At 54.6% G+C, this 26209-nt stretch overlaps 1 protein-coding gene across 3 annotated transcripts; it reads left to right on the forward strand.

Annotated features, from left to right (window-relative positions):
* The first annotated feature begins 1 nt into the window (after window position 1).
* On the forward strand, window positions 2–15172 carry LOC144954589 (uncharacterized). 3 transcript variants are annotated; one of them, XM_078885047.1, is made up of 4 exons: window positions 2–625; window positions 670–5745; window positions 9050–9263; window positions 14312–15172. In XM_078885047.1, exons 2-4 carry the CDS (start codon window positions 4284–4286, stop codon window positions 14769–14771), a joined length of 2136 nt encoding a protein of 711 aa, XP_078741173.1. In that variant the 5' UTR covers window positions 2–625; window positions 670–4283; the 3' UTR covers window positions 14772–15172. The 3 variants fall into 3 exon arrangements, with proteins under 3 accessions (XP_078741173.1, XP_078741172.1, XP_078741171.1); XM_078885046.1 differs by having other exon boundaries at window positions 2–5745; XM_078885045.1 differs by lacking the exon at window positions 2–625 and having other exon boundaries at window positions 2864–5745; window positions 9068–9263.
* The last annotated feature ends 11037 nt before the right edge of the window (window positions 15173–26209 follow it).

Raw genomic sequence — 26209 nt, forward strand, 5'->3', positions numbered from 1 at the left:
CCTGAGGCGGAAGGGGAGGAGCCTGAGGCGGAAAAGGGAGGAGCCTGAGGCGGAAGGGGAGGAGCCTGAGGCGGAAGGGGAGGAGCCTGAGGCGGAAGGGGGAGGAGCCTGAGGCGGAAGGGGAGGAGCCTGAGGCGGAAGGGGAAGGAGCCTGAGGCGGAAGGGGAGGAGCCTGAGGCGGAAGGGGGAGGAGCCTGAGGGGGAGGAGGCGGAAGCGGGAGGGGCCTGAGGTGGACATGGGAGGAGCATGAGGCGAAAGGGGAGGAGCCTGAGGCGGAAAGGGGGAGGGGCCTGAGGCGGAAATGGGAGGAGCATGAGGCGGAAGGGGAGGAGCCTAAGGCGGAAGGGGGAGGGGCCTGAGGCGGAAAAGGGAGGAGCCTGAGGCGGAAGGGGAGGAGCCTGAGGCGGAAGGGGGAGGAGCCCGAGGCGGAAAATGGAGGGGTCTGAGGCGGAAGGGGAGGAGCCTGAGGCGGAAAAGGGAGGAGCCTGGTGCGGAAAGGGGGAGGGGTCTGAGGCGGAAATGGGAGGAGCATGAGGTGGAAAGGGGAGGAGCCTGAGGCGGAAAAGGGAGGAGCCTGGTGCGGAAAGGGGGAGGGGCCTGAGGCGGAAATGGGAGGAGCATGAGGTGGAAAGGGGAGGGGCCTGAGGCGGAAATGGGAGGAGCCTGAGGCAGAAGGGGATGAGGCGGAAGGGGGAGGAGCCTGGGGCGGAAAAGGATGTGCCTGTGCCAGAAGGGGGAGGAGCCTGTGACAAGGGGAGGAGCCTGTGACAAGGGGAGGGCCTGTGACAGAAGGGGAGGGGCCTGTGGCAGAAGGGGAGGGGCCTGTGACTAGGGGGCGTGGTCTTCGTGAAAGGGGGAGGGGCCAAGTGGAGGTTCTCTGACCTGTTAAGAGGTCAAGAGGTGAGGGTCGACTCGTTTGCAAGGGTGAGTCTGGCTGAGTGACTGAGTGAGTCAGTGGGTGAGTGACTGAGTGGGTGAGTCAGTGGGTGAGTGACTGAGTGGGTGAGTCAGTGGGTGAGTGACTGACTGAGTGGGTGACTGAGTGAGTGACTGAGTGAGTGAGTGAGTGACTGGCTGAGTGAGTAAGTGGGTGAGTGAGTGGGTGAGTCAGTGGGTGAGTGACTGAGTGGCTGAGTCAGTGGCTGAGTGAGTGGGTGAGTGACTGACTGACTGAGTGAGTGGGTGAGTGAGTGGGTGAGTCAGTGGGTGAGTGACTGACTGAGTGAGTGACTGAATGGGTGAGTGACTGAGTGAGTCAGTGGGTGAGTGACTGAGTGGGTGAGTCAGTGGGTGAGTGACTGAGTGAGTCAGTGGGTGAGTGACTGAGTGAGTCAGTGGGTGAGTGACTGAGTGGGTGAGTCAGTGGGTGAGTGACTGAGTGGGTGAGTCAGTGGGTGAGTGACTGACTGAGTGGGTGACTGAGTGAGTGACTGAGTGAGTGAGTGACTGGCTGAGTGAGTGAGTGGGTGAGTCAGTGGGTGAGTGACTGAGTTGCTGAGTCAGTGGCTGAGTGAGTGGGTGAGTGACTGACTGACTGAGTGAGTGGGTGAGTGAGTGGGTGAGTCAGTGGGTGAGTGACTGACTGAGTGAGTGACTGAGTGGGTGAGTGACTGAGTGAGTCAGTGGGTGAGTGACTGAGTGGGTGAGTCAGTGGGTGAGTGACTGAGTGAGTCAGTGGGTGAGTGACTGAGTGGGTGAGTCAGTGGGTGAGTGACTGAGTGGGTGAGTCAGTGGGTGAGTCAGTGGGTGAGTGACTGACTGAGTGAGTGGCTGAGTGAGTGACTGACTGACTGAGTGAGTGGGTGAGTGGGTGAGTGAGTGGGTGAGTCAGTGAGTGAGTGACTGACTGAGTGAGTGGCTGAGTGAGTGACTGACTGAGTGAGTGAGTGGGTGAGTGAGTGAGTGGGTGAGTGAGTGAGTGAGTGGGTGAGTGAGTGGGTGAGTCAGTGGGTGAGTGACTGAGTGGGTGAGTGAGTGTGTGACTGAGTGGGTGAGTCAGTGGCTGAGTGACTGAGTGAGTCAGTGGGTGAGTGACTGAGTGAGTCAGTGGGTGAGTGACTGAGTGACTGACTGAGTGACTGACTGACTGAGTAACTGACTGAGTGACTGACTGAGTGACTGACTGAGTGAGTGACTGAGTGACTAAGTGACTGAGTGAGTGACTGGCTGAGTGACTGACTGAGTGGGTTGAGTGAGAGGCTGATTGCGGTCTCTGTGACACTCCCACCTCATGAATATTCAACGAGGTGGGGGGGGGGGCGTGGTTTGTATGTCAGCGACGTGACGTCACTGGCCATGCGAATGAGTCTCAATAAAAAGTTGAGCGCAGCACAACGAGCCACTCAGTTGTGGGGAGAGAGAGAGAGAGTGGTTACACGTGTACACACACAGACACGTGTACACACACGTACACACACGTAGACAGACACGTGTACACACACGTAGACACACAGACACACATAGACACAGACACACGTGGGGACACACAGACACACACGTGTACACACAGACACACACAGACACACAGACACACGTGTACACACATAGACACACAGACACACACGTGTACACAGACACACGTGGGGACACACAGACACACACGTGTACACACAGACACACGTGTACACACAGACACACACGTGTACACACACGTGGACACACAGACACACACATAGACACAGACACACGTGTACACACAGACACACACGTGTACACACACGTAGACACACAGACACACACATAGACACAGACACGTGTACACACAGACACACACGTGTACACACAGACACACACATAGACACAGACACACGTGTACACACAGACACACACGTGTACACACACGTAGACACACAGACACACACATAGACACACACGTGTACACACAGACACACACGTGTACACACAGACACACACGTGTACACACAGACACACACGTGTACACACAGACACACACATAGACACACAGACACACGTGTGTACACACAGACACACACGTGTACACACAGACACACAGACACACACGTGTACACACGGACACACACGTGTACACACACACACGTGTACACACAGACACACAGACTCACACGTGTACACACACGTGTACACACACACACGTGTACACAGACACACACGTGTACACACACACACGTGTACACAGACACACACGTGTACACACACACGTGTACACACACAGACACACACAGACACACACACGTGTACACACACAGACACACACAGACACACACACGTGTACACACACACGTGTACACACACACACGTGTACACACACAGACACACACACGTGTACACACACACGTGTACACACACACACGTGTACACACAGACTCACACGTGTACACACACGTGTACACACAGACTCACACGTGGACACACACACGTGTACACACACACACGTAGACACACACGTATACAACAACAACAACACACCTATATACACCATCACCCCTTCCATCAACATCACCACCATCACCTCTTACATCACCACCACCTCCACCACCTCCACCGCACCACCACCACCGCCTCTACCACCACCGCCACCACCTCTGCAACCACCGCCACCACCACCGCCACCACCACCACCGCACCACCACCACCGCACCACCACCACCATCACCACCACCGCACCACCACCACCGCACCACCACCACCGCACCACCGCACCACCACCAGCATCACCACCACCACCGCACCACCACCGCACCACCACCACCATCATCACCACCACCGCCACCACCACCACCGCACCACCACCACCATCATCACCACCACCACCATCATCACCACCACCGCACCACCACCACCGCACCACCGCACCACCACCAGCATCACCACCACCACCGCACCACCACCGCACCACCACCGCACCACCACCACCATCATCACCACCACGCCACCACCACCGCACCACCACCACCATCATCACCACCACCGCACCACCACCACCGCACCACCACCAGCATCACCACCACCACCGCACCACCACCGCACCACCACCACCGCACCACCACCGCACCACCACCGCCATCACCACCACCACCGCACCACCACCGCACCACCGCACCACCACCACCGCATCACCACCAGCATCACCACCACCACCGCACCACCACCGTACCACCACCGCACCACCGCACCACCATCACCACCACCACCGCACCACCACCAGCATCACCACCACCACCGCACCACCACCGCACCACCACCACCGCACCACCACCACCGCCAGCATCACCACCACCACCGCACCACCACCACCATCACCATGCCGCCCCAATTGCCTTCCCCACCTCCGCCGTACCGCGACCTCCGCCCCTCCATCTTGGACCTCACCCTCCCATCACCACCGTCACCACCGTCACCACCGTCCCACCACGACTACCACCACCGGCACGCGCCGTCGGCGTTCGCGTCGGCGCCGCTCACCGCCGCCAACGCGTCGTCGTCAGGGGCAACGGCGTCGTCGTCGTGCCACCTGGGTGAGTGGGAGCCCAGCCTCACCGTGGTGCCCGTGGTCTACATGGTCATCTTCGTCGCCGGCGTCGTCGGCAATGGACTGGTGCTCTGGATCTCCGCCCGCGGCGTGCGCTGCTGCCGGCGTGGCGGCGGGCGCGGTGGTGGTGGTGCCGGTGGTGGTGGTGGTGGTGGTGCCAGTGGTGGTGGTGGTGCCGCTGGGTCTGGCGGTCGTGGCAGATCTGCCGGAAGATCTACCGTCGCTCTTGCCGGTGAATCTCCCACCGTCGGATCTGCCGCTGCTCTAACCGGCGGATCTCCCACCGGCAGATTTCCCATCGGTCCTGCCGGTGAATCTCCCACCAACGGATCTCCCACCGGCAGATTTCCCATCGGCCCTGCCGGTGAATCTCTTACCGTCGGATCTCGTACCGGCAGATTTCCCATCGGTCCTGCTGGTGAATCTCCCACCAACGGATCTCCCACCGGCGGATATCCCATCGGTCCTGCCGGTGAATCTCTCACCAACGGATCTCGTACCGGCGGATTTCCCACCGGCCCTGCGGGTGAATCTCCCACCGTCGGATCTCCCACCGGCGGATTTCCCACCGGCCCTGCCGGTGAATCTCCCACCGTCGGATCTCCCACTGCTCTGACCAGCGGATTTCCCACCAACGGATCTACCACCGGCCCGTCCTCCCGGCCCCGCCCCCACCCACCACCACCACCACCGCCACCACCACCCCCTCCCCGGCGCGCCACCGACGGCCCGCGTCGCGTGGCCGACGTCTACATCGTGAGCCTGGCGACGGCCGACCTGGTCTTCCTGGCGACGCTGCCCCTGTGGGCGGCCTCCACCGCCATGCGCTACCACTGGCCCTTCGGCGGGGCCCTCTGCCGCGTGAGCGCCCTCGTGAACCACGTGAACATGCACGCCAGCGTCTTCTGCCTCACCTGCCTCAGCTTCGACCGCTACATTGCCGTGGTGCACGCCGTGCCCTCGGCGGGCATGCGCACCAGGAGGCACGCGGCTCGATCGGCCGCCCTGGTGTGGCTGTTGGCGTTGTTGGCATCGCTGCCCGCGGCGCTGCTCAGGACCACCGTGGGGAGGGTGGGCGGGGTGGTGGTGGGCGGTGGTGGTGGTGGTGGAGGTGGTGGTGGCGGTGACTTTGATGGGTTGGAGATGCCGGGGAACGGGCATCATCAGTATTACTATCAGCATGGCGGAGGTGGCGGTGCGATGGATGGATTCGATGGAGGAGCGGTTGATGGAGGTAGGTGATGGTGGTTGAGGTGGTGGTGGTGGTTGAGGTGGTGGTTGAGGTGGTGGTGGTGGTTGAGGTGGTGGTTGAGGTGGTGGTTGAGGTGGTGGTTGAGGTGATGATGATTGAGATGGTGATGGTGGTTGAGGTGATGGTGATGATGATGATAGAGGTGGTGATGATTGAGATGGTGGAAGTGGTGGTGGTGATGGTTGTGGTGTTGGTTGAGGTGGTGATGGTGGTTAAAGTGGTGGTGGTTGAGGTGGTGGAAGTGGTGGTGGTGGTTGAGGTGGTGGTTGAGGTGGTGGTGGTGGTGGTGGAGGTGGTGGTTGAGGTGGTGGTGGTGGTGGTGGTTGAGGTGGTGATGGTTGAGGTGGTGGAAGTGGTGGTGGTGGTGGAGGTGGTGGTTGAGGTGGTGGTGGTTGAGGTGGTGGTTGAGGTGGTGGTGATGATGATGATAGAGGTGTTGATGGTGGAGGTGGTTGTGGTATTGGTTGAGGTGGTGATGGTGGTTGAGGTGGTGGTGGTTGAGGTGGTGGAAGTGGTGATGGTGGTTGAGGTGGTGGTGGTTGAGGTGGTGGAAGTGGTGGTGGTGGTTGAGGTGGTGGTGGTTGAGGTGGTGGTTGAGGTGGTGGTGGTTGAGGTGGTGATGGTTGAGGTGGTGGAAGTGGTGGTGGTGGTTGAGGTGGTGGTTGAGGTGGTGGTGGTGGTGGAGGTGGTGGTTGAGGTGGTGGAAGTGGTGGTGGTGGTTGAGGTGGTGGTTGAGGTGGTGGTGGTGGAGGTGGTGGTTGAGGTGGTGGAAGTGGTGGTTGAGGTGGTGGTTGAGGTGGTGGTGGAGGTGGTGGTTGAGGTGGTGGTGGTTGAGGTGGTGGAAGTGGTGGTGGTGGTTGAGCTGGTGGTTGAGGTGGTGGTGGTGGAGGTGGTGGTTGAGGTGGTGGTGGTTGAGGTGGTGGTGGTTGAGGTGGTGGAGGTGGTGGTGGTGGTGGTTGAGGTGGTGGAAGTGATGGTGGTGGTTGAGGTGGTGGTTGAGGTCGTGGTGGTGGTGGTGGAGGTGGTGGTTGAGGTGGTGGAAGTGGTGGTTGAGGTGGTGGTTGAGGTGGTTGAGGTGGTGGTGATGGTGGTTGAGGTGGTGGTGGTGGTGGTGGTTGAGATATGGTTGTGGTGGTGGTGGTGATATTGATAGAGGTGGTGATGATGGTTGAGATGGTTGTGGTGGTGGTTGTGGTGGTTGAGGTGGTTGACGTGGTGGTTGAGGTGGTGGTTGAGGTGGTTGTTGAGGTGGTGGTTCTGGAAGTAGCTGAGGTTGTGGTTGTGTCATCACGAGTATCATTCCCATCTCCCCCCACTACCTACCCACCCACCACCCCACCCACCACCACCACCCCACCCACCACCACCACCCCACCCACCACCACCACCCCCCCCCCCACCCACCACCCCCCTCACCCACCACCCCACCCACCACCCCACCCACCACCTCACCACACCACCTCACCCACCCCACCCCACCCACACCACCCACCCGACCACCACCCACCACCCCACCCACCCCACCCACCACCCCACCCACCACCCACCCACCTACCACCCCACCACCCCACCCCACTCACCACCCACCCAACCATCACCACCACCACCCACCACCACCACAACCACCCCACCCCACCACTACCCACACCACCCCACCCACCCCACCCCACCCACCACCCCACCTACCCACCACCCCACCCACCCACCACCCCACCCACTACCCCACTCACTCCACCACCCACCCACCCCACCTACCCACCACCCACCACCACCCCACCTCACCGACCCCACCCACCACCCCACCACCCCACCCACCTACCCATCACCCCCCCACCCACCACCCCACCCACCCACCCACCACCCCACCCCACTCACCCACCACCCCACCCCACCACACCCACCCCACACCACCACCACCCACCACTACCCCACACCACCCCACCCACCCCACCCCACCTCACCCCACCCACCCCACTACCCACCCACCCCACTACCCACCCCACCACCACTCCACCACCACCACCCCACCCACCAACCCACCCACCAACCCACCCCACCCACCACCACCCCACCCACCACCCCACCCACCACAACCCCACCCCACCACCCCCTCCCCCACCACCCACCTCACCCATCCACCACTACCCACCACACCACCCCACCACCTCACCCACCACCACCCCACCCCACCCACCCACCACCCCACCCCACCCCACACACCCCACCCACACCACCACCACCCACCACTACCCACACCACCCACCACCACCCACCCACCCACCACTACCCACCACCACCCCACCCCACCACACCCACCCCACACCACCACCACCCCACCCCACCACCCCACCCCACCCCACCCAACCACCAACTCACACCACCCACCACCACCTCACCCACCCCACCTCACCCATCACCACCCCACCCAACCACCACACTACCCACACCACCCACCTCCCCACCCACCCACCCACCCACCACCACCCCACCCACCACCCACCCAACCATCACCACCACTACCCACCACCACCTCACCCACCACCCACCACCCACCACCCCACCACCACCCACCACCCCACCCACCCACCACCCCACCCACTACCCCACTCACCCCACCACAACCCCACCCCACCACCCACCCACCACCACCACCCAACCACCAACCCACACCACTAACCCACACCCCACCACCCCACCCACCACCCACCCACCCCACCCACCACTACCCACACCACCCACCACTCCCCACCCACCCCACCACCCACCCAACCATCACCACCCCACCCAACTACCACCCCACCCATCCACCACCCCACCACCTCACCCCACCCACCCACCACCACCTACCCCACCCACCACCCCACCCACACCACCACTACCCACCACCACCACCACCCCACCCACCTCACCCATCACCACCCCACCCAAATACCACACTACCCACACCACCACCCACCACACCACCCCACCCACCACCCCACCACCCCACCCACCTCACCCATCACCACCACACCCACCACCACACCACTACCCACCACCACCCCACCCACCACCCCACCCCACCCACCCCACCCCACCACCCCACCCACCACCACTACCCACCCACCACCCCACCCACCCACCACCCCACCCCACCACCCCACCCACCACCACTACCCACGCACCACCCCACCCACCCCACCACCCACCCACCACCACCCACCCACCACCACCCACCCACCACCACCTCACCCACCACCACCCCACCCCACCACTACCCACGCACCACCCCACCCACCCACCTCAGCGCCTCTCCCATCGGCAGGCGGCGAGTGGGACGTGGACCCGGCCACAGTAACGTGGAGTTGCGAGATGCAGTTCCCGACGACGGACGCGCACGAGGTGGCCGTGTGGACGGCGTCCGTCGCGTTCTCGGTGACGCTGCTCGCGTTCCTGCTGCCCGAAATCGTCATCTGCTACTGCTACTGTGCCATCGCACGGAAGCTCAGCTACCACTTTGGGTGAGTGTCATCATCATCAGTAGTATCATCATCATCATCATCAGTAGTATCAGCATCATCAGTAGTAGTATCATCATCATCAGTAGTAGTATCATCATCATCATCAGTAGTAGTATCATCATCATCAGTAGTAGTATCATCATCATCAGTAGTATCATCATCATCAGTAGTAGCATCATCATCATCAGTAGTAGTATCATCATCATCACCATGTGCTACTGCTACTGTGCCATCGCTCGGAAGCTCAGCTACCACTTTGGGTGAGTGTCATCATCAGTAGCATCATCATCATCATCAGTAGTATCATCATCAGTAGTAGTATCATCATCATCATCAGTAGTATCATCATCAGTAGTAGTATCATCATCATCATCAGTAGTATCATCATCAGTAGTAGTATCATCATCATCATCAGTAGTATCATCATCAGTAGTAGTATCATCATCAGTAGTAGTATCATCATCATCATCATCAGTAGTATCATCATCATCAGTAGTATCATCATCAGTAGTAGTATCATCATCATCATCAGTAGTATCATCATCAGTAGTAGTATCATCATCATCATCAGTAGTATCATCATCAGTAGTAGTATCATCATCAGTAGTAGTATCATCATCATCATCATCAGTAGTATCATCATCATCAGTAGTATCATCATCAGTAGTAGTATCATCATCATCATCAGTAGTATCATCATCAGTAGTATCATCATCAGTAGTAGTATCATCATCAGTAGTAGTATCATCATCATCATCAGTAGTATCATCATCAGTAGTAGTATCATCATCAGTAGCACCATCATCATCAGTAGTAGTATCATCATCATCATCATCAGTAGTAGTATCATCATCATTAGTATCATCATCATCAGTAGTAGTAGTATCATCATCAGTAGTAGTATCATCATCATCAGTAGTAGTATCATCATCATCAGTAGTAGTATCATCATCATCAGTAGCATCATCATCATCATCATCAGTAGTAGTATCATCAGTAATAGTATCAGCAGCATCATCATCATCAGTAGTAGTATCATCATCATCAGTAGTAGTATCATCATCATCAGTAGTAGTATCATCATCATCAGTAGCATCATCATCATCATCATCAGTAGTAGTATCATCATCAGTAATAGTATCAGCAGCATCATCATCATCAGTAGTAGTATCATCATCATTAGTATCATCATCATCAGTAGTAGTATCATCATCATCATCAGTAGTAGTATCATCAGTAGTAGTATCATCATCATCATTATCATCATCATCAGTAGTATCATCATCATCAGTAGTATCATCATCATTATCATCATCATCAGTAGTATCATCATCATCAGTAGTATCATCATCATCATTATCATCATCATCATCAGTAGTATCATCATCATTATCATCATCATCAGTAGTATCATCATCATCAGTAGTATCATCATCATCAGTAGTATCATCATCAGTAGTATCATCATCATCATTATCATCATCATCATCAGTAGTATCATCATCATTATCATCATCATCAGTAGTATCATCATCATCAGTAGTATCATCATCATCAGTAGTATCATCATCAGTAGTATCATCATCATCATTATCATCATCATCATCAGTAGTATCATCATCATTATCATCATCATCAGTAGTATCATCATCATCAGTAGTATCATCATCATCAGTAGTATCATCATCATCAGTAGTATCATCATCATCAGTAGTATCATCATCATCAGTAGTATCATCATCATCATCAGTAGTATCATCATCATCAGTAGTATCATCATCATCAGTAGTATCATCATCATCAGTAGTATCATCATCATCATCAGTAGTATCATCATCATCAGTAGTATCATCATCATCAGTAGTATCATCATCATCATCAGTAGTATCATCATCATCAGTAGTATCATCATCATCAGTAGTATCATCATCATCAGTAGTATCATCATCATCAGTAGTATCATCATCATCAGTAGTATCATCATCATCAGTAGTATCATCATCATCAGTAGTATCATCATCATCAGTAGTATCATCATCATCAGTAGTATCATCATCATCAGTAGTATCATCATCATCAGTAGTATCATCATCATCAGTAGTATCATCATCATCAGTAGCATCATCATCATCAGTAGTATCATCATCATCATCAGTAGTATCATCATCATCAGTAGTATCATCATCATCAGTAGTATCATCATCATCATCAGTAGTATCATCATCATCAGTAGTATCATCATCATCAGTAGTATCATCATCATCAGTAGTATCATCATCATCAGTAGTATCATCATCATCAGTAGTATCATCATCATCAGTAGTATCATCATCATCAGTAGTATCATCATCATCAGTAGTATCATCATCATCAGTAGTATCATCATCATCAGTAGTATCATCATCATCAGTAGTATCATCATCATCAGTAGTATCATCATCATCAGTAGTATCATCATCATCAGTAGTATCATCATCATCAGTAGTATCATCATCATCAGTAGTATCATCATCATCAGTAGTATCATCATCATCAGTAGCATCATCATCATCAGTAGTATCATCATCATCATCAGTAGTATCATCATCATCAGTAGTATCATCATCATCAGTAGTATCATCATCATCATCAGTAGTATCATCATCATCAGTAGTATCATCATCATCAGTAGTATCATCATCATCAGTAGTATCATCATCATCAGTAGTATCATCATCATCAGTAGTATCATCATCATCAGTAGTATCATCATCATCAGTAGTATCATCATCATCAGTAGTATCATCATCATCAGTAGTATCATCATCATCAGTAGTATCATCATCATCAGTAGTATCATCATCATCAGTAGTATCATCATCATCAGTAGTATCATCATCATCAGTAGTATCATCATCATCAGTAGTATCATCATCATCAGTAGTATCATCATCATCAGTAGTATCATCATCATCAGTAGTATCATCATCATCAGTAGTATCATCATCATCAGTAGCATCATCATCATCAGTAGTATCATCATCATCATCAGTAGTATCATCATCATCAGTAGTATCATCATCATCAGTAGTATCATCATCATCATCAGTAGTATCATCATCATCAGTAGTATCATCATCATCAGTAGTATCATCATCATCAGTAGTATCATCATCATCAGTAGTATCATCATCATCAGTAGTATCATCATCATCAGTAGTATCATCATCATCAGTAGTATCATCATCATCAGTAGTATCATCATCATCAGTAGTATCATCATCATCAGTAGTATCATCATCATCAGTAGTATCATCATCATCAGTAGTATCATCATCATCAGTAGTATCATCATCATCAGTAGTATCATCATCATCAGTAGTATCATCATCATCAGTAGTATCATCATCATCAGTAGTATCATCATCATCAGTAGTATCATCATCATCAGTAGTATCATCATCATCAGTAGTATCATCATCATCAGTAGTATCATCATCATCATCAGTAGTATCATCATCATCATCATCACCATGTGCTACTGCTACTGTGCCATCGCTCGGAAGCTCAGCTACCACTTTGGGTGAGTGTCATCATCATCATCAGTAGTAGTAGGATCATCATCATTAGTAGCATCATCATCATCAGTAGTAGTAGTAGTATCATCATTAGTAGCATCATCATCAGTAGTAGCATCATCATCATTAGTAGCATCATCATCATCAGTAGTAGTAGCATCATCATCATTAGTAGCATCATCATCATCAGTAGTAGTAGCATCATCATCATTAGTAGCATCATCATCATCAGTAGTATCATCATCATCAGTAGTAGCATCATCAGTAATATCAATCTTCAGCTCCCCGTGTCTCCCCGTGCCATCTCCTGCCATCTCCCCGTGTCTCCCCGTGTCTCCCCGTGTCTCCCCGTGTATCTCCGTGTCATCTCCTGTCATCTCCCCGTGTCTCTCTCCGTGTCTCCCCGTCTCTCCCCGTGTCTCCTGCCATCTCCTGGTGTCTCTCTCCGTGTCTCCCCGTGTCTCCCCGTGTCTCCCCGTGTCTCCTCGTGTCTCCTCGTGTCTCCTGCCATCCCCGTGTCTCACCGTGTCTCCTCCTGCCATCTCGCCGTGTCTCCCCGTGTATCTCCTCGTGTCTCCCCGTGTCATCTTCTGCCATCTCCCCGTGTCTCTCACCGTGTCTCGCCGTGTCTCCCCGTGTCTCTCCCCGTGTCTCTCCCCGTGTCTCCCCGTGTCTCTCCCCGTGTCTCTCCCCGTGTCTCCCCGTGTCTCTCCCGTGTCTCTCCCCGTGTCTCTCCCCGTGTCTCCCCGTGTCTCTCCCGTGTCTCTCCCCGTGTCTCTCCCCGTGTCTCTCTCCGTGTCTCCCCGTGTCTCTCCGTGTCTCTCCCCGTGTCTCACCCTGTTTCTCACCGTCTCTCACCGTCTCTCCCCGCGTCTCACCGTGTCTCACCGTGTCTCCCCGTGTCTCACCGTCTCTCCCCGTGTCTTACCGTGTCTTACCGTGTCTCCCCGTGTCTCCCCGTGTCTCCCCGTCTCACCCCGTGTCTCCCCGTGTATCTCCCCGTGTCTCCCCGTGTCTCCCCGTGTCTCCCCCTGTCTCCTGCCATCTCCTGGTGTCTCACCGTGTCTCCCGTGTCTCCCCGTGTCTCCCCGTTTCACTCCGTGTCTCCCCGTGTCTCTCCCCGTGTCTCCCCGTGTCTCACCGTGTCTCCCCCTGTCTCCTGCCATCTCCTGGTGTCTCACCGTGTCTCCCGTGTCTCCCCGTGTCTCCCCGTTTCACTCCGTGTCTCCCCGTGTCTCTCCCCGTGTCTCCCCGTGTCTCACCGTGTCTCCTGCCATCTCCCGTGTCATCTCCCCGTGTCTCACCCCGTGTCTCCTAGTGTCTCCTGCCATTTCCCGTGTCATCTCCCGTGTCTCTCCCCGTGTCTCTCCGTGTGTCTCTCCCCGTGTCTCTCCCCGTGTCTCCCGGTCTCTCACCGCGTCTCCCCGTGTCTCTCCCCCTACCATCTCCTGGTGTCTCACCACCACCCACCCACCCCACCACCTCCACCAGCCGCGTCCGTCACGAGCAACGCGTCCGCCGTCAACTCCTGCGCACCATCGCGTGCCTCGTGGCGGCCTTCACCGTCTGCTGGTTGCCTTTCCACGTGGTTCGCACCCTCGACGCCTTTCGCTGGCTCGGCTGGCTGCCGGACGTGTGCGCCCTGGACCGCCTGCTGACCTTCGCGAACCCCTACGCCGTGTGCCTGGCCTACCTCAACAGCTGCCTCAACCCATTCCTCTACGCCTTCTGCGACGGAGCCTTCAGGGTCCAGTGCCGTCGGCTGCTGCTCGGATCTCCGCTCATCAAGAGGATCTTGAGGCGCGGCGGCGGTGGTGGTGGTGGTGGTGGTGGTGGAGGTGGTGGTCGTGGTGGTGGTTGTGCTGCGACGGAGGTGGAGGATGGGGCGAATGTCACCGGCGGGGTGGAGAACAGTCGCTCGGAGGTCGTGTCGATGTCGACCGTCATCTGAAGTGGTGGTGGTGATGGTGGTTGTGGTGACGGTGGTGGTAGTGGTGACGGTGACGGTGGTGGTGGTGGTGACGGTGGTGGAGATGGTAGTGGAGGCGGTGGCGGTGGCGGTGGTGGTGGTGGTGGCGGTGGTGATGGTGGCGGTGGTGGTGGAGATGGTGGAGATGATAGTAGTGGTGGTGATGGTGGTGATGGTGGTGACGATGGTGGTGGTGGTGACGGTGGTGGTGGTGGTGACGGCGGTGGTGGTGGTGGAGATGGGGGTGGAGGGGGTGGTGGTGGTGGTGGTGGCGGTGGTGACGGTGGTGGTGGTGGTGGTGACGGCGGTGGTGGTGGTTGAGATGGTATTGATGGTGGTGGTGGTAGTGGAGGAGGTAGTAGTGGTGGTGGTGGTGATGGTAGTGGAGGTGATGGTGGTGGTGGAGATGGGGGTGGAGGGGGAGGTGGTGGTGATGGTAGTGGAGGTGATGGTGGTGGTGGAGATGGGGGTGGAGGGGGAGGTGGTGGTGATGGTAGTGGAGGTGATGGTGGTGGTGGTGGTAGTGGAGGTGATGGTGGTGGTGGAGATGGGGGTGGAGGGGGAGGTGGTGGTGGTGGTAGTGGAGGTGGTGGTAGTGGTGGTGGTGCCCTGGGTATTTTGTACCATCGGACACTCCACCCCCACAACTCCCAATCGGTGATGGGGCAGTTGTGGAGAGAGTGGAGAGTTTCCCATACCTGGGCAGTGTGCTCATGACCGGCTCCGGTTTAACAGCAGAGGTCTCACTCCGAATCAGTCGAGCGGCAATATCTTTTCATCGGTTGCGTAACGCTGTGTGGAAGCTACCTGGTCTGTCGCTCCGCACGAAGCTTCAGGTCTTCTCGGCCACGGTCATTCCCTCCCTTCTCTACGCTTGCGAAACGTGGAACCCCCCCCCCCCCCCCCCTAATGGAACATCTTCGCAGATTGGAAACATTTCGGCTGGCCTGCCTACGATCCATCCTGGGTTTAACCTGCAGGCTGGATCGTGTTAGGAGCTCACACATCCTTGAAAGATCTGGGCAAAGTCCCATCGGTGAGCTTCTCCGGCAGGCAAGGCTGCGTTGGCTGGGTCATGTAGCCCGCATGCCCAGCCACCGCATGCCTAAACAGCTTTTGTTCGGCCGGATCGAGGGGGCTAAACGGGCGCGGCACGGGCTAGAGAAGAGATGGAGTGATGTGGTACAGGAGGACGTGGAGCTGAGTGGACTTGCCGATGACTGGTACCAGCGGTGTCAAGATCGGCCTCAGTGGAGGAGGCTCGTGAAGGACGCTACTGGGCAGTTGGAGGCAGTCGCCCTCCAACAACAACGGAGGGCGGAGGAGCGACGCTCACAACAACGAGCGGAGCGCCGGGTGGCTAAAGCACAGCAAGTTGGCACAGTAGGGGGCACAGGTGGTGCATCAGCCAGTCATCTCGGTCATCTCGGTCAGTCGACCCGTGGCACCTGGGTCTGCCCCGTGACCTCCTGCCAGCGGGCGTTCGACACTTCACGTGGCCTCAAGGTGCACATGGCCTGGCACAAGCGTCGTGGTGACGTCACCGCCACTTAGTGGCGAATGGCGGTTGTTGTTGTTGTTGTGTCACTGTGTGTGCGTGAGTTTGTGTGTCTGTGTGTGTCACTGTGTGTGTGTCAGTGTGTGTGTGTGTCAGTGTGTGTGTCACTGTGTGTGTGTCAGTGTGTGTGTGTGTGAGTTTGTGTCTAAGTCACTTAGTGGCGAATGGCGGTTGTTGTTGTTGTGTGTGTGTATACACAAGCTTCTGCCAATGTATATGGGGCCGCCCATAAATGACGTCACGCACCTGGGGGGGGGGGGGTGTTTGAGAAAGGTGACGTCACATCAAAATACTTAACTAAATAGGCTTCTTAATAAATGTTTTCTCCTACAACATCAGAGTGCAGCGCCACATTAAATACGCACTACAATGGCAATAGTAGTTTAAAGAAGCGATTTGAAGCGTGTTTGTATTTGGGGGGGCGGGGGGGGCAGAGCTTTGTGACGTCATATTTAAGGGGTGGGGGGGGGCTCTGACTCTTTGTGACGTCACGTGACGAAAGGGGCGGGTGGGTCAAAAATCGTCAAAAATCGTCAAAAATCGCGTGACGTCATTTATGGCCGCCCCCCCCTCGTACTGGCTGTGATCACTAATGAGGGACACTGGAGGCGACGTTTCGGGCAACAGCCCTCCCCCCTCCTCGACCTCCTCCACCGCGGCTGCCTCCCTCCCTCCCTCCCCCCACAGCGCACACACCACGTGGTCTGAGCGAGGCCCATTGCCTGAAACGTCGCCTCGTGCACGCGCCGTCCTCGTGAGAAGCGCACGCGCGTTGTTGACTGGCAGCTGTAGCAGCAGTAGCTGTAGTAGTAGTAGCTGTAGTAGTAGTAGCTGTAGTAGCAGTAGTTGTAGTAGTAGCAGCAGTAGCTGTAGTAGTAGCAGTAGCAGTAGTAGCTGTAGCAGTAGTAGTAGCAGCTGTAGCAGTAGTAGCTGTAGCAGTAGTAGCTGTAGTAGTAGTAGCTGTAGCTGTAGTAGTAGCAGCTGTAGCAGTAGTAGCTGTAGTAGTAGCTGTAGTAGTAGTAGTAGCTGTAGTAATTGTAGCAGTAGTAGTAGCAGCTGTAGCAGTAGTATTTGTAGTAGTAGTAGTTGTAGTAGTAGCTGTAGTAGCTGTAGTAGTAGTAGTAGCAGTAGCAGTAGTAGCTGTAGTTGTAGTAGTAGCAGTAGCAGTAGTAGTTGTAGCAGTAGTAGTAGCAGCTGTAGCAGTAGTAGCTGTAGTAGTAGCAGTAGTAGCTGTAGTAGTAGTTGCAGCAGCAGTAGTAGCTGTAGCAGTAGCAGCTGTAGTAGTAGTAGCTGTAGTAGTAGTAGCTGTAGTAGTAGTAGTAGCAGTAGTAGCTGTAGTAGTAGTAGCTGTAGTAGTAGTAGCTGTAGTAGTAGTAGCTGTAGTAGCAGTAGTTGTAGTAGTAGCAGCAGTAGCTGTAGTAGTAGCAGTAGCAGTAGTAGTTGTAGCAGTAGTAGTAGCAGCTGTAGCAGTTGTAGCTGTAGTAGTAGCAGTAGTAGTTGTAGCAGTAGTAGTAGCAGCTGTAGCAGTAGTAGCTGTAGTAGTAGCAGTAGTAGCTGTAGTAGCAGTAGTAGTTGCAGCAGCAGTAGTAGCTGTAGTAGCAGTAGTAGCTGTAGTAGCAGTAGTAGCTGTAGTAGTAGTAGCTGTAGTAGTAGTAGCTGTAGTAGCAGTAGCTGTAGTAGCAGTAGTAGTAGTAGCAGTAGTAGCTGTAGTAGTAGTAGCAGTAGTAGCTGTAGTAGTAGTAGTAGCAGCTGTAGTAGTAGTAGCTGTAGTAGCAGCAGTAGCAGTAGTAGCAGCTGTAGCAGCAGCAGTAGTAGCTGTAGCAGCTGTAGTAGCAGCAGCTGCAATAGTAGTAGTAGTAGCAGCTGTAGTAGTAGCAGTAGTAGCTGTAGCAGCTGTAGTAGCAGCTGTAGTAGTAGCAGGTGTAGTAGCTGTAGCAGCTGCAGCAGCTGTAGTAGCTGTAGAAGCAGCAGCTGCAATAGTAGTAGCAGCAGCTGCAATAGTAGTAGTAGCAGCTGTAGTAGCAGCTGTAGCAGCAGCTGTAGCAGCAGCTGTAGTAGTAGCAGTAGTAGCAGCTGTAGTAGCAGCTGTAGCAGCAGCTGTAGTAGTAGCAGTAGTAGTAGCAGTAGTAGCAGCTGTAGCAGCAGCTGTAGTAGTAGCAGTAGTAGCAGCTGTAGCAGCAGCTGTAGCAGCAGCTGTAGTAGCAGCTGTAGTAGTAGCAGGTGTAGTAGCTGTAGCAGCTGCAGCAGCTGTAGTAGCTATAGTTGCAGCAGCTGCAATAGTAGTAGTAGCAGCTGTAGTAGCAGCTGTAGCAGCAGCTGTAGTAGTAGCAGTAGTAGCAGCTGTAGTAGCAGCAGCTGCAGTAGTTGTAGTAGCAGCTGTAGTAGCAGCAGTAGTAGCAGCTGTAGTAGCAGCAGCTGCAGTAGTTGTAGTAGCAGCTGTAGTAGCAGCTGTAGCAGCAGCTGTAGTAGTAGCAGTAGTAGCAGCTGTAGTAGCAGCAGCTGCAGTAGCTGTAGTAGCAGCTGTAGTAGCAGCAGTAGTAGCAGCTGTAGTAGCAGCAGCTGCAGTAGTTGTAGTAGCAGCTGTAGTAGCAGCAGCTGCAATAGTAGTAGTAGCAGCTGTAGTAGCAGCTGTAGCAGCAGCTGTAGTAGTAGCAGTAGTAGCAGCTGTAGTAGCAGCAGCTGCAGTAGCTGTAGTAGCAGCTGTAGTAGCAGCAGTAGTAGCAGCTGTAGTAGCAGCAGCTGCAGTAGTTGTAGTAGCAGCTGTAGTAGCAGCAGTAGTAGTAGCAGTAGTAGCTGTAGCTGTAGTAGCAGCAGCTGCAATAGTAGTAGTAGCAGCTGTAGTAGCAGCTGTAGTAGCAGCTGTAGCATCAGCTGTAGTAGTAGTAGTAGCAGCTGCAATAGTAGTAGTAGCAGCTGTAGTAGCAGCTGTAGTAGCAGCAGCTGTAGCTGTAGTAGCAGCTGTAGCTGTAGCAGCTGTAGCTGTAGCAGCTGTAGTAGCTGTAGCAGCTGTAGCTGTAGTAGCTGTAGCAGCTGTAGCTGTAGTAGCTGTAGCAGCTGTAGCTGTAGCAGGTGACGAGAGTCCCGAATCGCATTGTGGCGAACGGGACAAGAAACACTACTGATGGCTAAAATCTCTTTTTTCAATAAAAGTTGTTTTTATATCTCAATCACAGTGTGGGTGTGTGTGAGTGTGTGTGAATGTGTGAGTGTGTGAGTGTGTGAGTGAGTGTGTGGGTGTGAGTGTGTGGGTGAGTGTGCGAGTGAGTGTGTGAGTGAGTGAGTGTGTGAGTGTGTGTGAGTGTGTGTGTGAGTGTGTGTGAGTGTGTGAGTGAGTGTGTGAGTGAGTGTGTGAGTGAGTGTGTGGGTGAGTGAGTGTGTGTGAGTGGGTGTGTGAGTATGTGTGTGAGTGTGTGTGAGTGTGTGAGTGAGTGGCTGTATGAATGAGTGAATGTGTGAGTGAGTGTGTGAGTGAGTGTGTGAGTGAGTGTGTGGGTGAGTGAGTGTGTGTGAGTGGGTGTGTGAGTATGTGTGTGAGTGTGTGTGAGTGTGTGAGTGAGTGGCTGTATGAATGAGTGAATGTGTGAGTGAGTGTGTGAGTGAGTGTGTGAGTGAGTGTGTGGGTGAGTGAGTGTGTATGTGTGTGAGTGTGTGTGTGAGTGAGTGGCTGTATGAATGAGTGAGTGTGTGGGTGAGTGAGTGTGTATGTGTGTGAGTGAGTGTGTGAGTGAGTGTGTGAGTGAGTGTGTGGGTGAGTGTGAGTGAGTGAGTGGGTGTGTGAGTATGTGTGTGAGTGTGTGTGAGTGAGTGTGTGAGTGAGTGTGTGGGTGAGTGAGTGTGTATGTGTGTGAGTGTGTGTGAGTGTGTGAGTGAGTGTGGGTGTGTGTGTGTGGGTGAGTGTGTGAGTGAGTGTGAGTGGGTGTGTGTGAGTGAGTGTGTGAGTGTGTGAGTGAGTGGGTGTGTGTGTGTGAGTGAGTGTGTGAGTGTGTGAGCCACTACGGATGGCCACGTGGAATGTTCGAACGCTCACTGCGGAGGAGAGGCTGCCACTCCTCTGTCGGGAGCTGGACCGGTACCGCCTGGATCTCTGTGGCGTTCAGGAGGTGGACCGGCTCTGGCTCCTGCCACCATGAGGGGTGGACAGTCCTCCACTCGGGGCAGGAGACTGCCAAACAACAGGGAGTGGCTCTTCTTCTGAACAAAAGAATGAAGTGGCGGTAAGGTGTGGGAAGCTGTAAGCCCCAGACTACTCTGGGCTCGCCTTCCCATCAACCGGAGGCGAGGAGTGGTGGTCGTGGTTACTTATGCCCCCACTGAAGACGAACATCCGTGGAGGGATGCGGGCAAGGCCGATGAGTCAGATGCCTTCTATGACCTCCTGTCACAGGTGCTGGCTAAAGTGGCCCCTCGGGATAGAGTCATCTTGTTGGGTGACTTCAATGCCCGAGTTGGTCATGATGCTGGCACCTGGTCTGGAGTGATTGGAAGGCATGGGCCAAATCAGCTCAATAACAACGGCAGGAGGCTGCTAGACTTCTGTGCAGCCCATGGGCTTGTAATTACCAACACGCTGTTCCGGCATCGGCGCATCCACACAACATCATGGATGCATGCCGGGTCCAAGCAAGAACATCTGCTGGACTATATAGTTGATGTAACAGCGGATGCGGGTCAATGTCCTTGACACCAGGACCTACCGTGGAGCTGATCTGCCCACTGACCATCGACTTGTCATCTGTAAGATGCGCCTGCCATTCTTCCACTCAGGTGGTGGGTGTACACCCAGAACCCCATTCAAACCCACAGTGACCTGGTCTCAGCTAGCTGATGAAAGTTGCAAGCGAGAATTTCATCATCGCTTGCAGCTGGGGTTGGCATCGTCCCCCACTCCTCCTGATGCCAAGCGGAAATTGGCGAGGTTTAGGACTGTGGCTCATGCAGCTGCAATGGCTGCTTTGGGTACACGGTCCAAACCTCCCCAGAGACCCTGGCTGACAGAGGAAGTGTTCAGGCTGGCTGAGAAAAAGCGACAGGCCCACTCTCATCGGCTACAGCATCCCACGTCGGAGAATGAGGAGGCTTACCGCAGCCTTCGCTCGAAGGTTCGGAGAGTCGTGAGGCGCTGCAAGGATGGCTGGTGGTCCTGGGTTGCTGAGGAGATGGGAGTCTGCCTCAGTGGCCCGCGATCACAAATCGCTCTTTAATTCCATCAAAAAAGTAACCTGCAGCGCCACACCTATCACCATCATTAGAGGAAAAAACGGTGATCCAATCTCCGACCCCCAGGAACAGGTTTGCAGATTTGCTGAGCATTTCTGTGAGGTCCTGGGGGAGAGAAAAAATCTCTCAGCCAGGAAAACATCATGGCACAAAGTGGGGATAACCCTGCTGAGGCTGCGGTGCCTCAAATATTGGAAGAGGTCACCCACTGTGAGTGGCTGGGCTGAAGGTGCCATCTGTTGAGGAAGTACTGAAGGCGATCCAGAGCCTGAGACCAGGAAAAACACCGGGCAGAGATGATCTCCCAAAAGAAATGATGAGGGAGGGTGGCGTTTGTGCACAGACTGCCCTACATGACATCATAACAACAGTCTGGGCCACTGGACGGGTTCCGCAGGATTGGAAGGATGCCCTGGTGGTCCCCCTCTTTAAGAAGGGGGACCGCACAGACTGTAACAACTACAGGGGCATCTCACTCCTCAGTGTGCCGGGAAAGGTCTTGGCAAGGATTATTCAACATCGCCTTGCTAGGCACGCTGAGGAGAGGCTTGCGGAGCCCCAATGCGGTTTCAGGAAAGGGCGGTCCTGCACAGATGCCATATTTTCTGTCCGTCTGCTGCAGCAGAGGTGTAGGGAATTCCCACAAGACCTGCATCTCTGCTTTATTGACCTGGTCAAGGCCTACGATACCATCAGTAGGCCTGGGCTCTGGGTTGTTCTTCGTGCTTTCAGAGTCCCTGACCCTCTGCTCACGACCATTAAGGACCTTCATGATGGTGAGCGGGCCCGGGTAAAACTACATGGCCAAAAGTTGGAGCAATTCCATGTTCACCTTGGGGTGCGACAGGGATGTCCTCTGGCTCCCACATTATTTAACATCTATTTCGACCACGTAGTTCGTGAAGCCTTCAATAGCTGTACCAGAGGAATTCCCATCTGGTACAGCTACAATGGGAGGCTGATCGATGCCCGGGTGCGGTCAAGGGATGGCTCCCTATTGCTCAACCACGTTATGTATGCCGATGATCTGGTGATTGCTGCTCACTCGGAGGTGGAGTTGGAGGCGCTGCTGCTGAACCTGGAGCGTGCCACTAAGAGGTGGGGCCTTACCATCAGCCCCACCAAAACTAAGCACCTGCCTGGGTATTTTGTACCATCGGACACTCCACCCCCACAACTCCCAATTGGTGATGGGGCAGTTGTGGAGAGAGTGGAGAGTTTCCCATACCTGGGCAGTGTGCTCATGACCGGCTCCGGTTTGACAGCAGAGGTCTCACTCCGAATCAGTCGAGCGGCAATATCTTTTCATCGGTTGCGTAACGCTGCTGTGTGGAAGCTACCTGGTCTGTCGCTCCACACGAAGCTTCAGGTCTTCTCAGCCACGGTCATGCCCTCCCTTCTTTACGCTTGTCAAACGTGGACCCCCCTAATGGAGCATCTTCGCCGGTTATAAATATTCAGGCTGGCCTGCTTACGATCCATCATGGGTTTAACCTGCAGGCTGGATTGTGTGAGGAGCTCACAAATCCTTGAAAGATCTGGGCAAAGTCCCATCGGTGAGCTCCTCCGGCAGGCAAGGCTGCGTTGGCTGGGTCATGTAGCCCGCATGCCCAGCCACCGCATGCCTAAACAGCTTTTGTTCGGCCGGATCGAGGGGGCTAAACGGGCGCGGCACGGGCTAGAGAAGAGATGGAGTGATGTGGTACAGGAGGCACGGGCTAGAGAAGAGATGGAGTGATGTGGTACAGGAGGCACGGGCTAGAGAAGAGATGGAGTGATGGGTGAGTGGGTGAGTGTGTGGGTGAGTGAGTGGGTGGGTGAGTGAGTAGGTGAGTGTGTGAGTGAGTGGGTGAGTGAGTGGGTGAGTGTGTGAGTGACACGGGCTAGAGAAGAGATGGAGTGATGTGGTACAGGAGGACGTGGAGCTGAGTGGACTTGCCGATGACTGGTACCAGCGGTGTCAAGATCGGCCTCAGTGGAGGAGGCTCGTGAAGGACGCTGCTGGGCAGTTGGAGGCAGTCGCCCTCCAGCAACAACGGAGGGCGGAGGAGCGACGCTCACAACAACGGGGAGTGGTGGTGCAGCGGTTAGCGCGCTGCGCTATGAACCTGGCGACCCAGGTTCGATTCCCGCTCACGGCCAACACGAGTGACGATTATCTGAACCGGTCCTGGGCCTCCCAAATGAGTACCTGGTGTGATGTGCAAACATCGCCACTGGGGAGACAAAGGCGGTCGGGCGTGGTGCTGGCCACCCACCCCCTCGTGTGCTGTTCCAGCCTTCATAGGTGCTCGCTAACAGCACTTGCCCCTACAGTCTGTTAAGGCTATACGGGGGATATTTGTTTGTGTGTGTGTGGTTGAGCGTGTCAGTGAATGAGTGAGTGCATCGGTGAGTGTCTCTGTGAGTCTATGGGTCTCTGTGTGGTGAGTCTGTGTCAGTCTATGGAATCCCATAGACTCACAAAGACCCACAGAATCACCACACAGAGACCCATAGACTCAAACAGAGACCCATAGACTCACACAGAGACCCACAGACTCACCACACAAAGACCCAAAGACTCACTCGCACAGAGACCCATAGACTCACTCACACAGAGACCCACAGACTCAACACACAAAGACCCAAAAACTCACTCACACAGAGACCCATAGACTCACTCACACAGAGACCCATACACTCACAGAGACCCACAGACTCACAGAGAGCCCCATAGACTCACTCACACACAGACCCATAATCTCACAGAGAGACCCACAGACTCACTCACACAGAGACCCACAGACTCACACAGAGACCCACAGATTCACAGAGACCCACAGACTCCCAGAGAGACCCACAGATTCACAGAGACCCACAGACTCACATAGAGACCCATAGACTCACTCACACAGAGACCAATAGACTCACTCACACAGAGACCCACAGACTCACACAGAGACCCACAGACTCACTCACACAGAGACCCACAGACTCACTCACACAGAAACCCATAGACTCACTCACACAGAGACCCATAGACTCACTCACACAGAGACCCATAGACTCACTCACACAGAGACCCACATACTCACCACACAGAGACCCACAGACTCACTCACACAGAGACCCACAGACTCACACAGAGACCCACAGACTCACAGAGACCCATAGACTCATCACACACAGACCCATAGCCTCACAGAGAGACTCATAGACTAACTCACACAGAGACCCACAGACTCACCACACAGAGACCCACAGACTCACACAGAGACCCACAGACTCATCACACAGAGACCCACAGACTCACACAGACTCACAGAGACCCACAGACTCACGCAGAGACCCACAGACTTACCACACAGAGACCCACAGACTCACACAGAGACCCACAGACTCACTCACAGAGAGAACCACAGACTCACTCACACAGAGACCCATAGACTTACCACACAGAGACCCACAGACTCACCACACAGAGACCCACAGACTCACAGAGACCCACAGACTCACCACACAGAGACCCACAGACTCACAGAGACTCACACAGAGACCCACAGACTCACACAGACTCACAGAGACCCATAGACTCACACAGAGACCCACAGACTCACACACAGACTCACAGAGACCCACAGACTCACCACACAGAGACCCACAGACTCACCACACAGAGACCCACAGACTCACACAGACTCACAGAGACCCACAGACTCACACAGAGACCCACAGACTCACACAGACTCACACAGACTCACAGAGACCCACAGACTCACACAGAGACTCACAGAGACCCACAGACTCACACAGAGACCCACAGACTCACACAGACTCACACAGACTCACACAGACTCACAGAGACCCACAGACTCACACAGAGACTCACAGAAACCCACAGACTCACACAGAGACTCACAGAGACCCACAGACTCACACAGAGACCCACAGACTCACACAGACTCACACAGACTCACAGAGACCCACAGACTCACACAGAGACTCACAGAGACCCACAGACTCACACAGAGACACACAGAGACACACAGACTCACACAGAGACACATAGACTCACACAGAGACCCACAGACTCACACAGAGACCCACACACTCACACAGAGACTCACAGAGACCCACAGACTCACCACACAGAGACCCACAGACTCACCACACAGAGACCCACAGACTCACCACACAGAGACCCATAGACTCACTCACACAGAGACCCACAGACTCACAGAGACCCACAGACTCACCACACACAGAGAGACCCACAGACCCATCACACCCGGCCGCCTTTGTCTCCCCGGCTCAGCCCCTCCCCCTCCCACACGTGGATCTCGTCAGTCACCCAGCGTCCTTATCGCTCGCACCACGTGGTCATCTCTCGTCCCACGTGGTCCCCCTCGCTGACCCCCGTTGACCCCCAGGGACCCTGGATAAACCATCACCCCCCCCTCATCCCTCCCCCTTTTCCTCCTTGCCCCCCTCCCCCTCATCCCTCCCCCCTCCTGCCCCTCCCCCTACTTGCTCAGTCGATGGGTCTCTGTGTGAGTGAGTCGATGGGTCTCTGTGTGAGTGAGTCTATGGGCCTCTGTGAGTCTATGGGTCTCTGTGTGAGTGAGTCTATGGGTCTCTGTGTGAGTGAGTCTGTGGGTCTCTG

This window comes from Lampetra fluviatilis, unplaced genomic scaffold, assembly GCF_964198595.1.
Source record: "Lampetra fluviatilis unplaced genomic scaffold, kcLamFluv1.1 SCAFFOLD_531, whole genome shotgun sequence".
NCBI classification, from domain to species: domain Eukaryota; kingdom Metazoa; phylum Chordata; class Hyperoartia; order Petromyzontiformes; family Petromyzontidae; genus Lampetra; species Lampetra fluviatilis.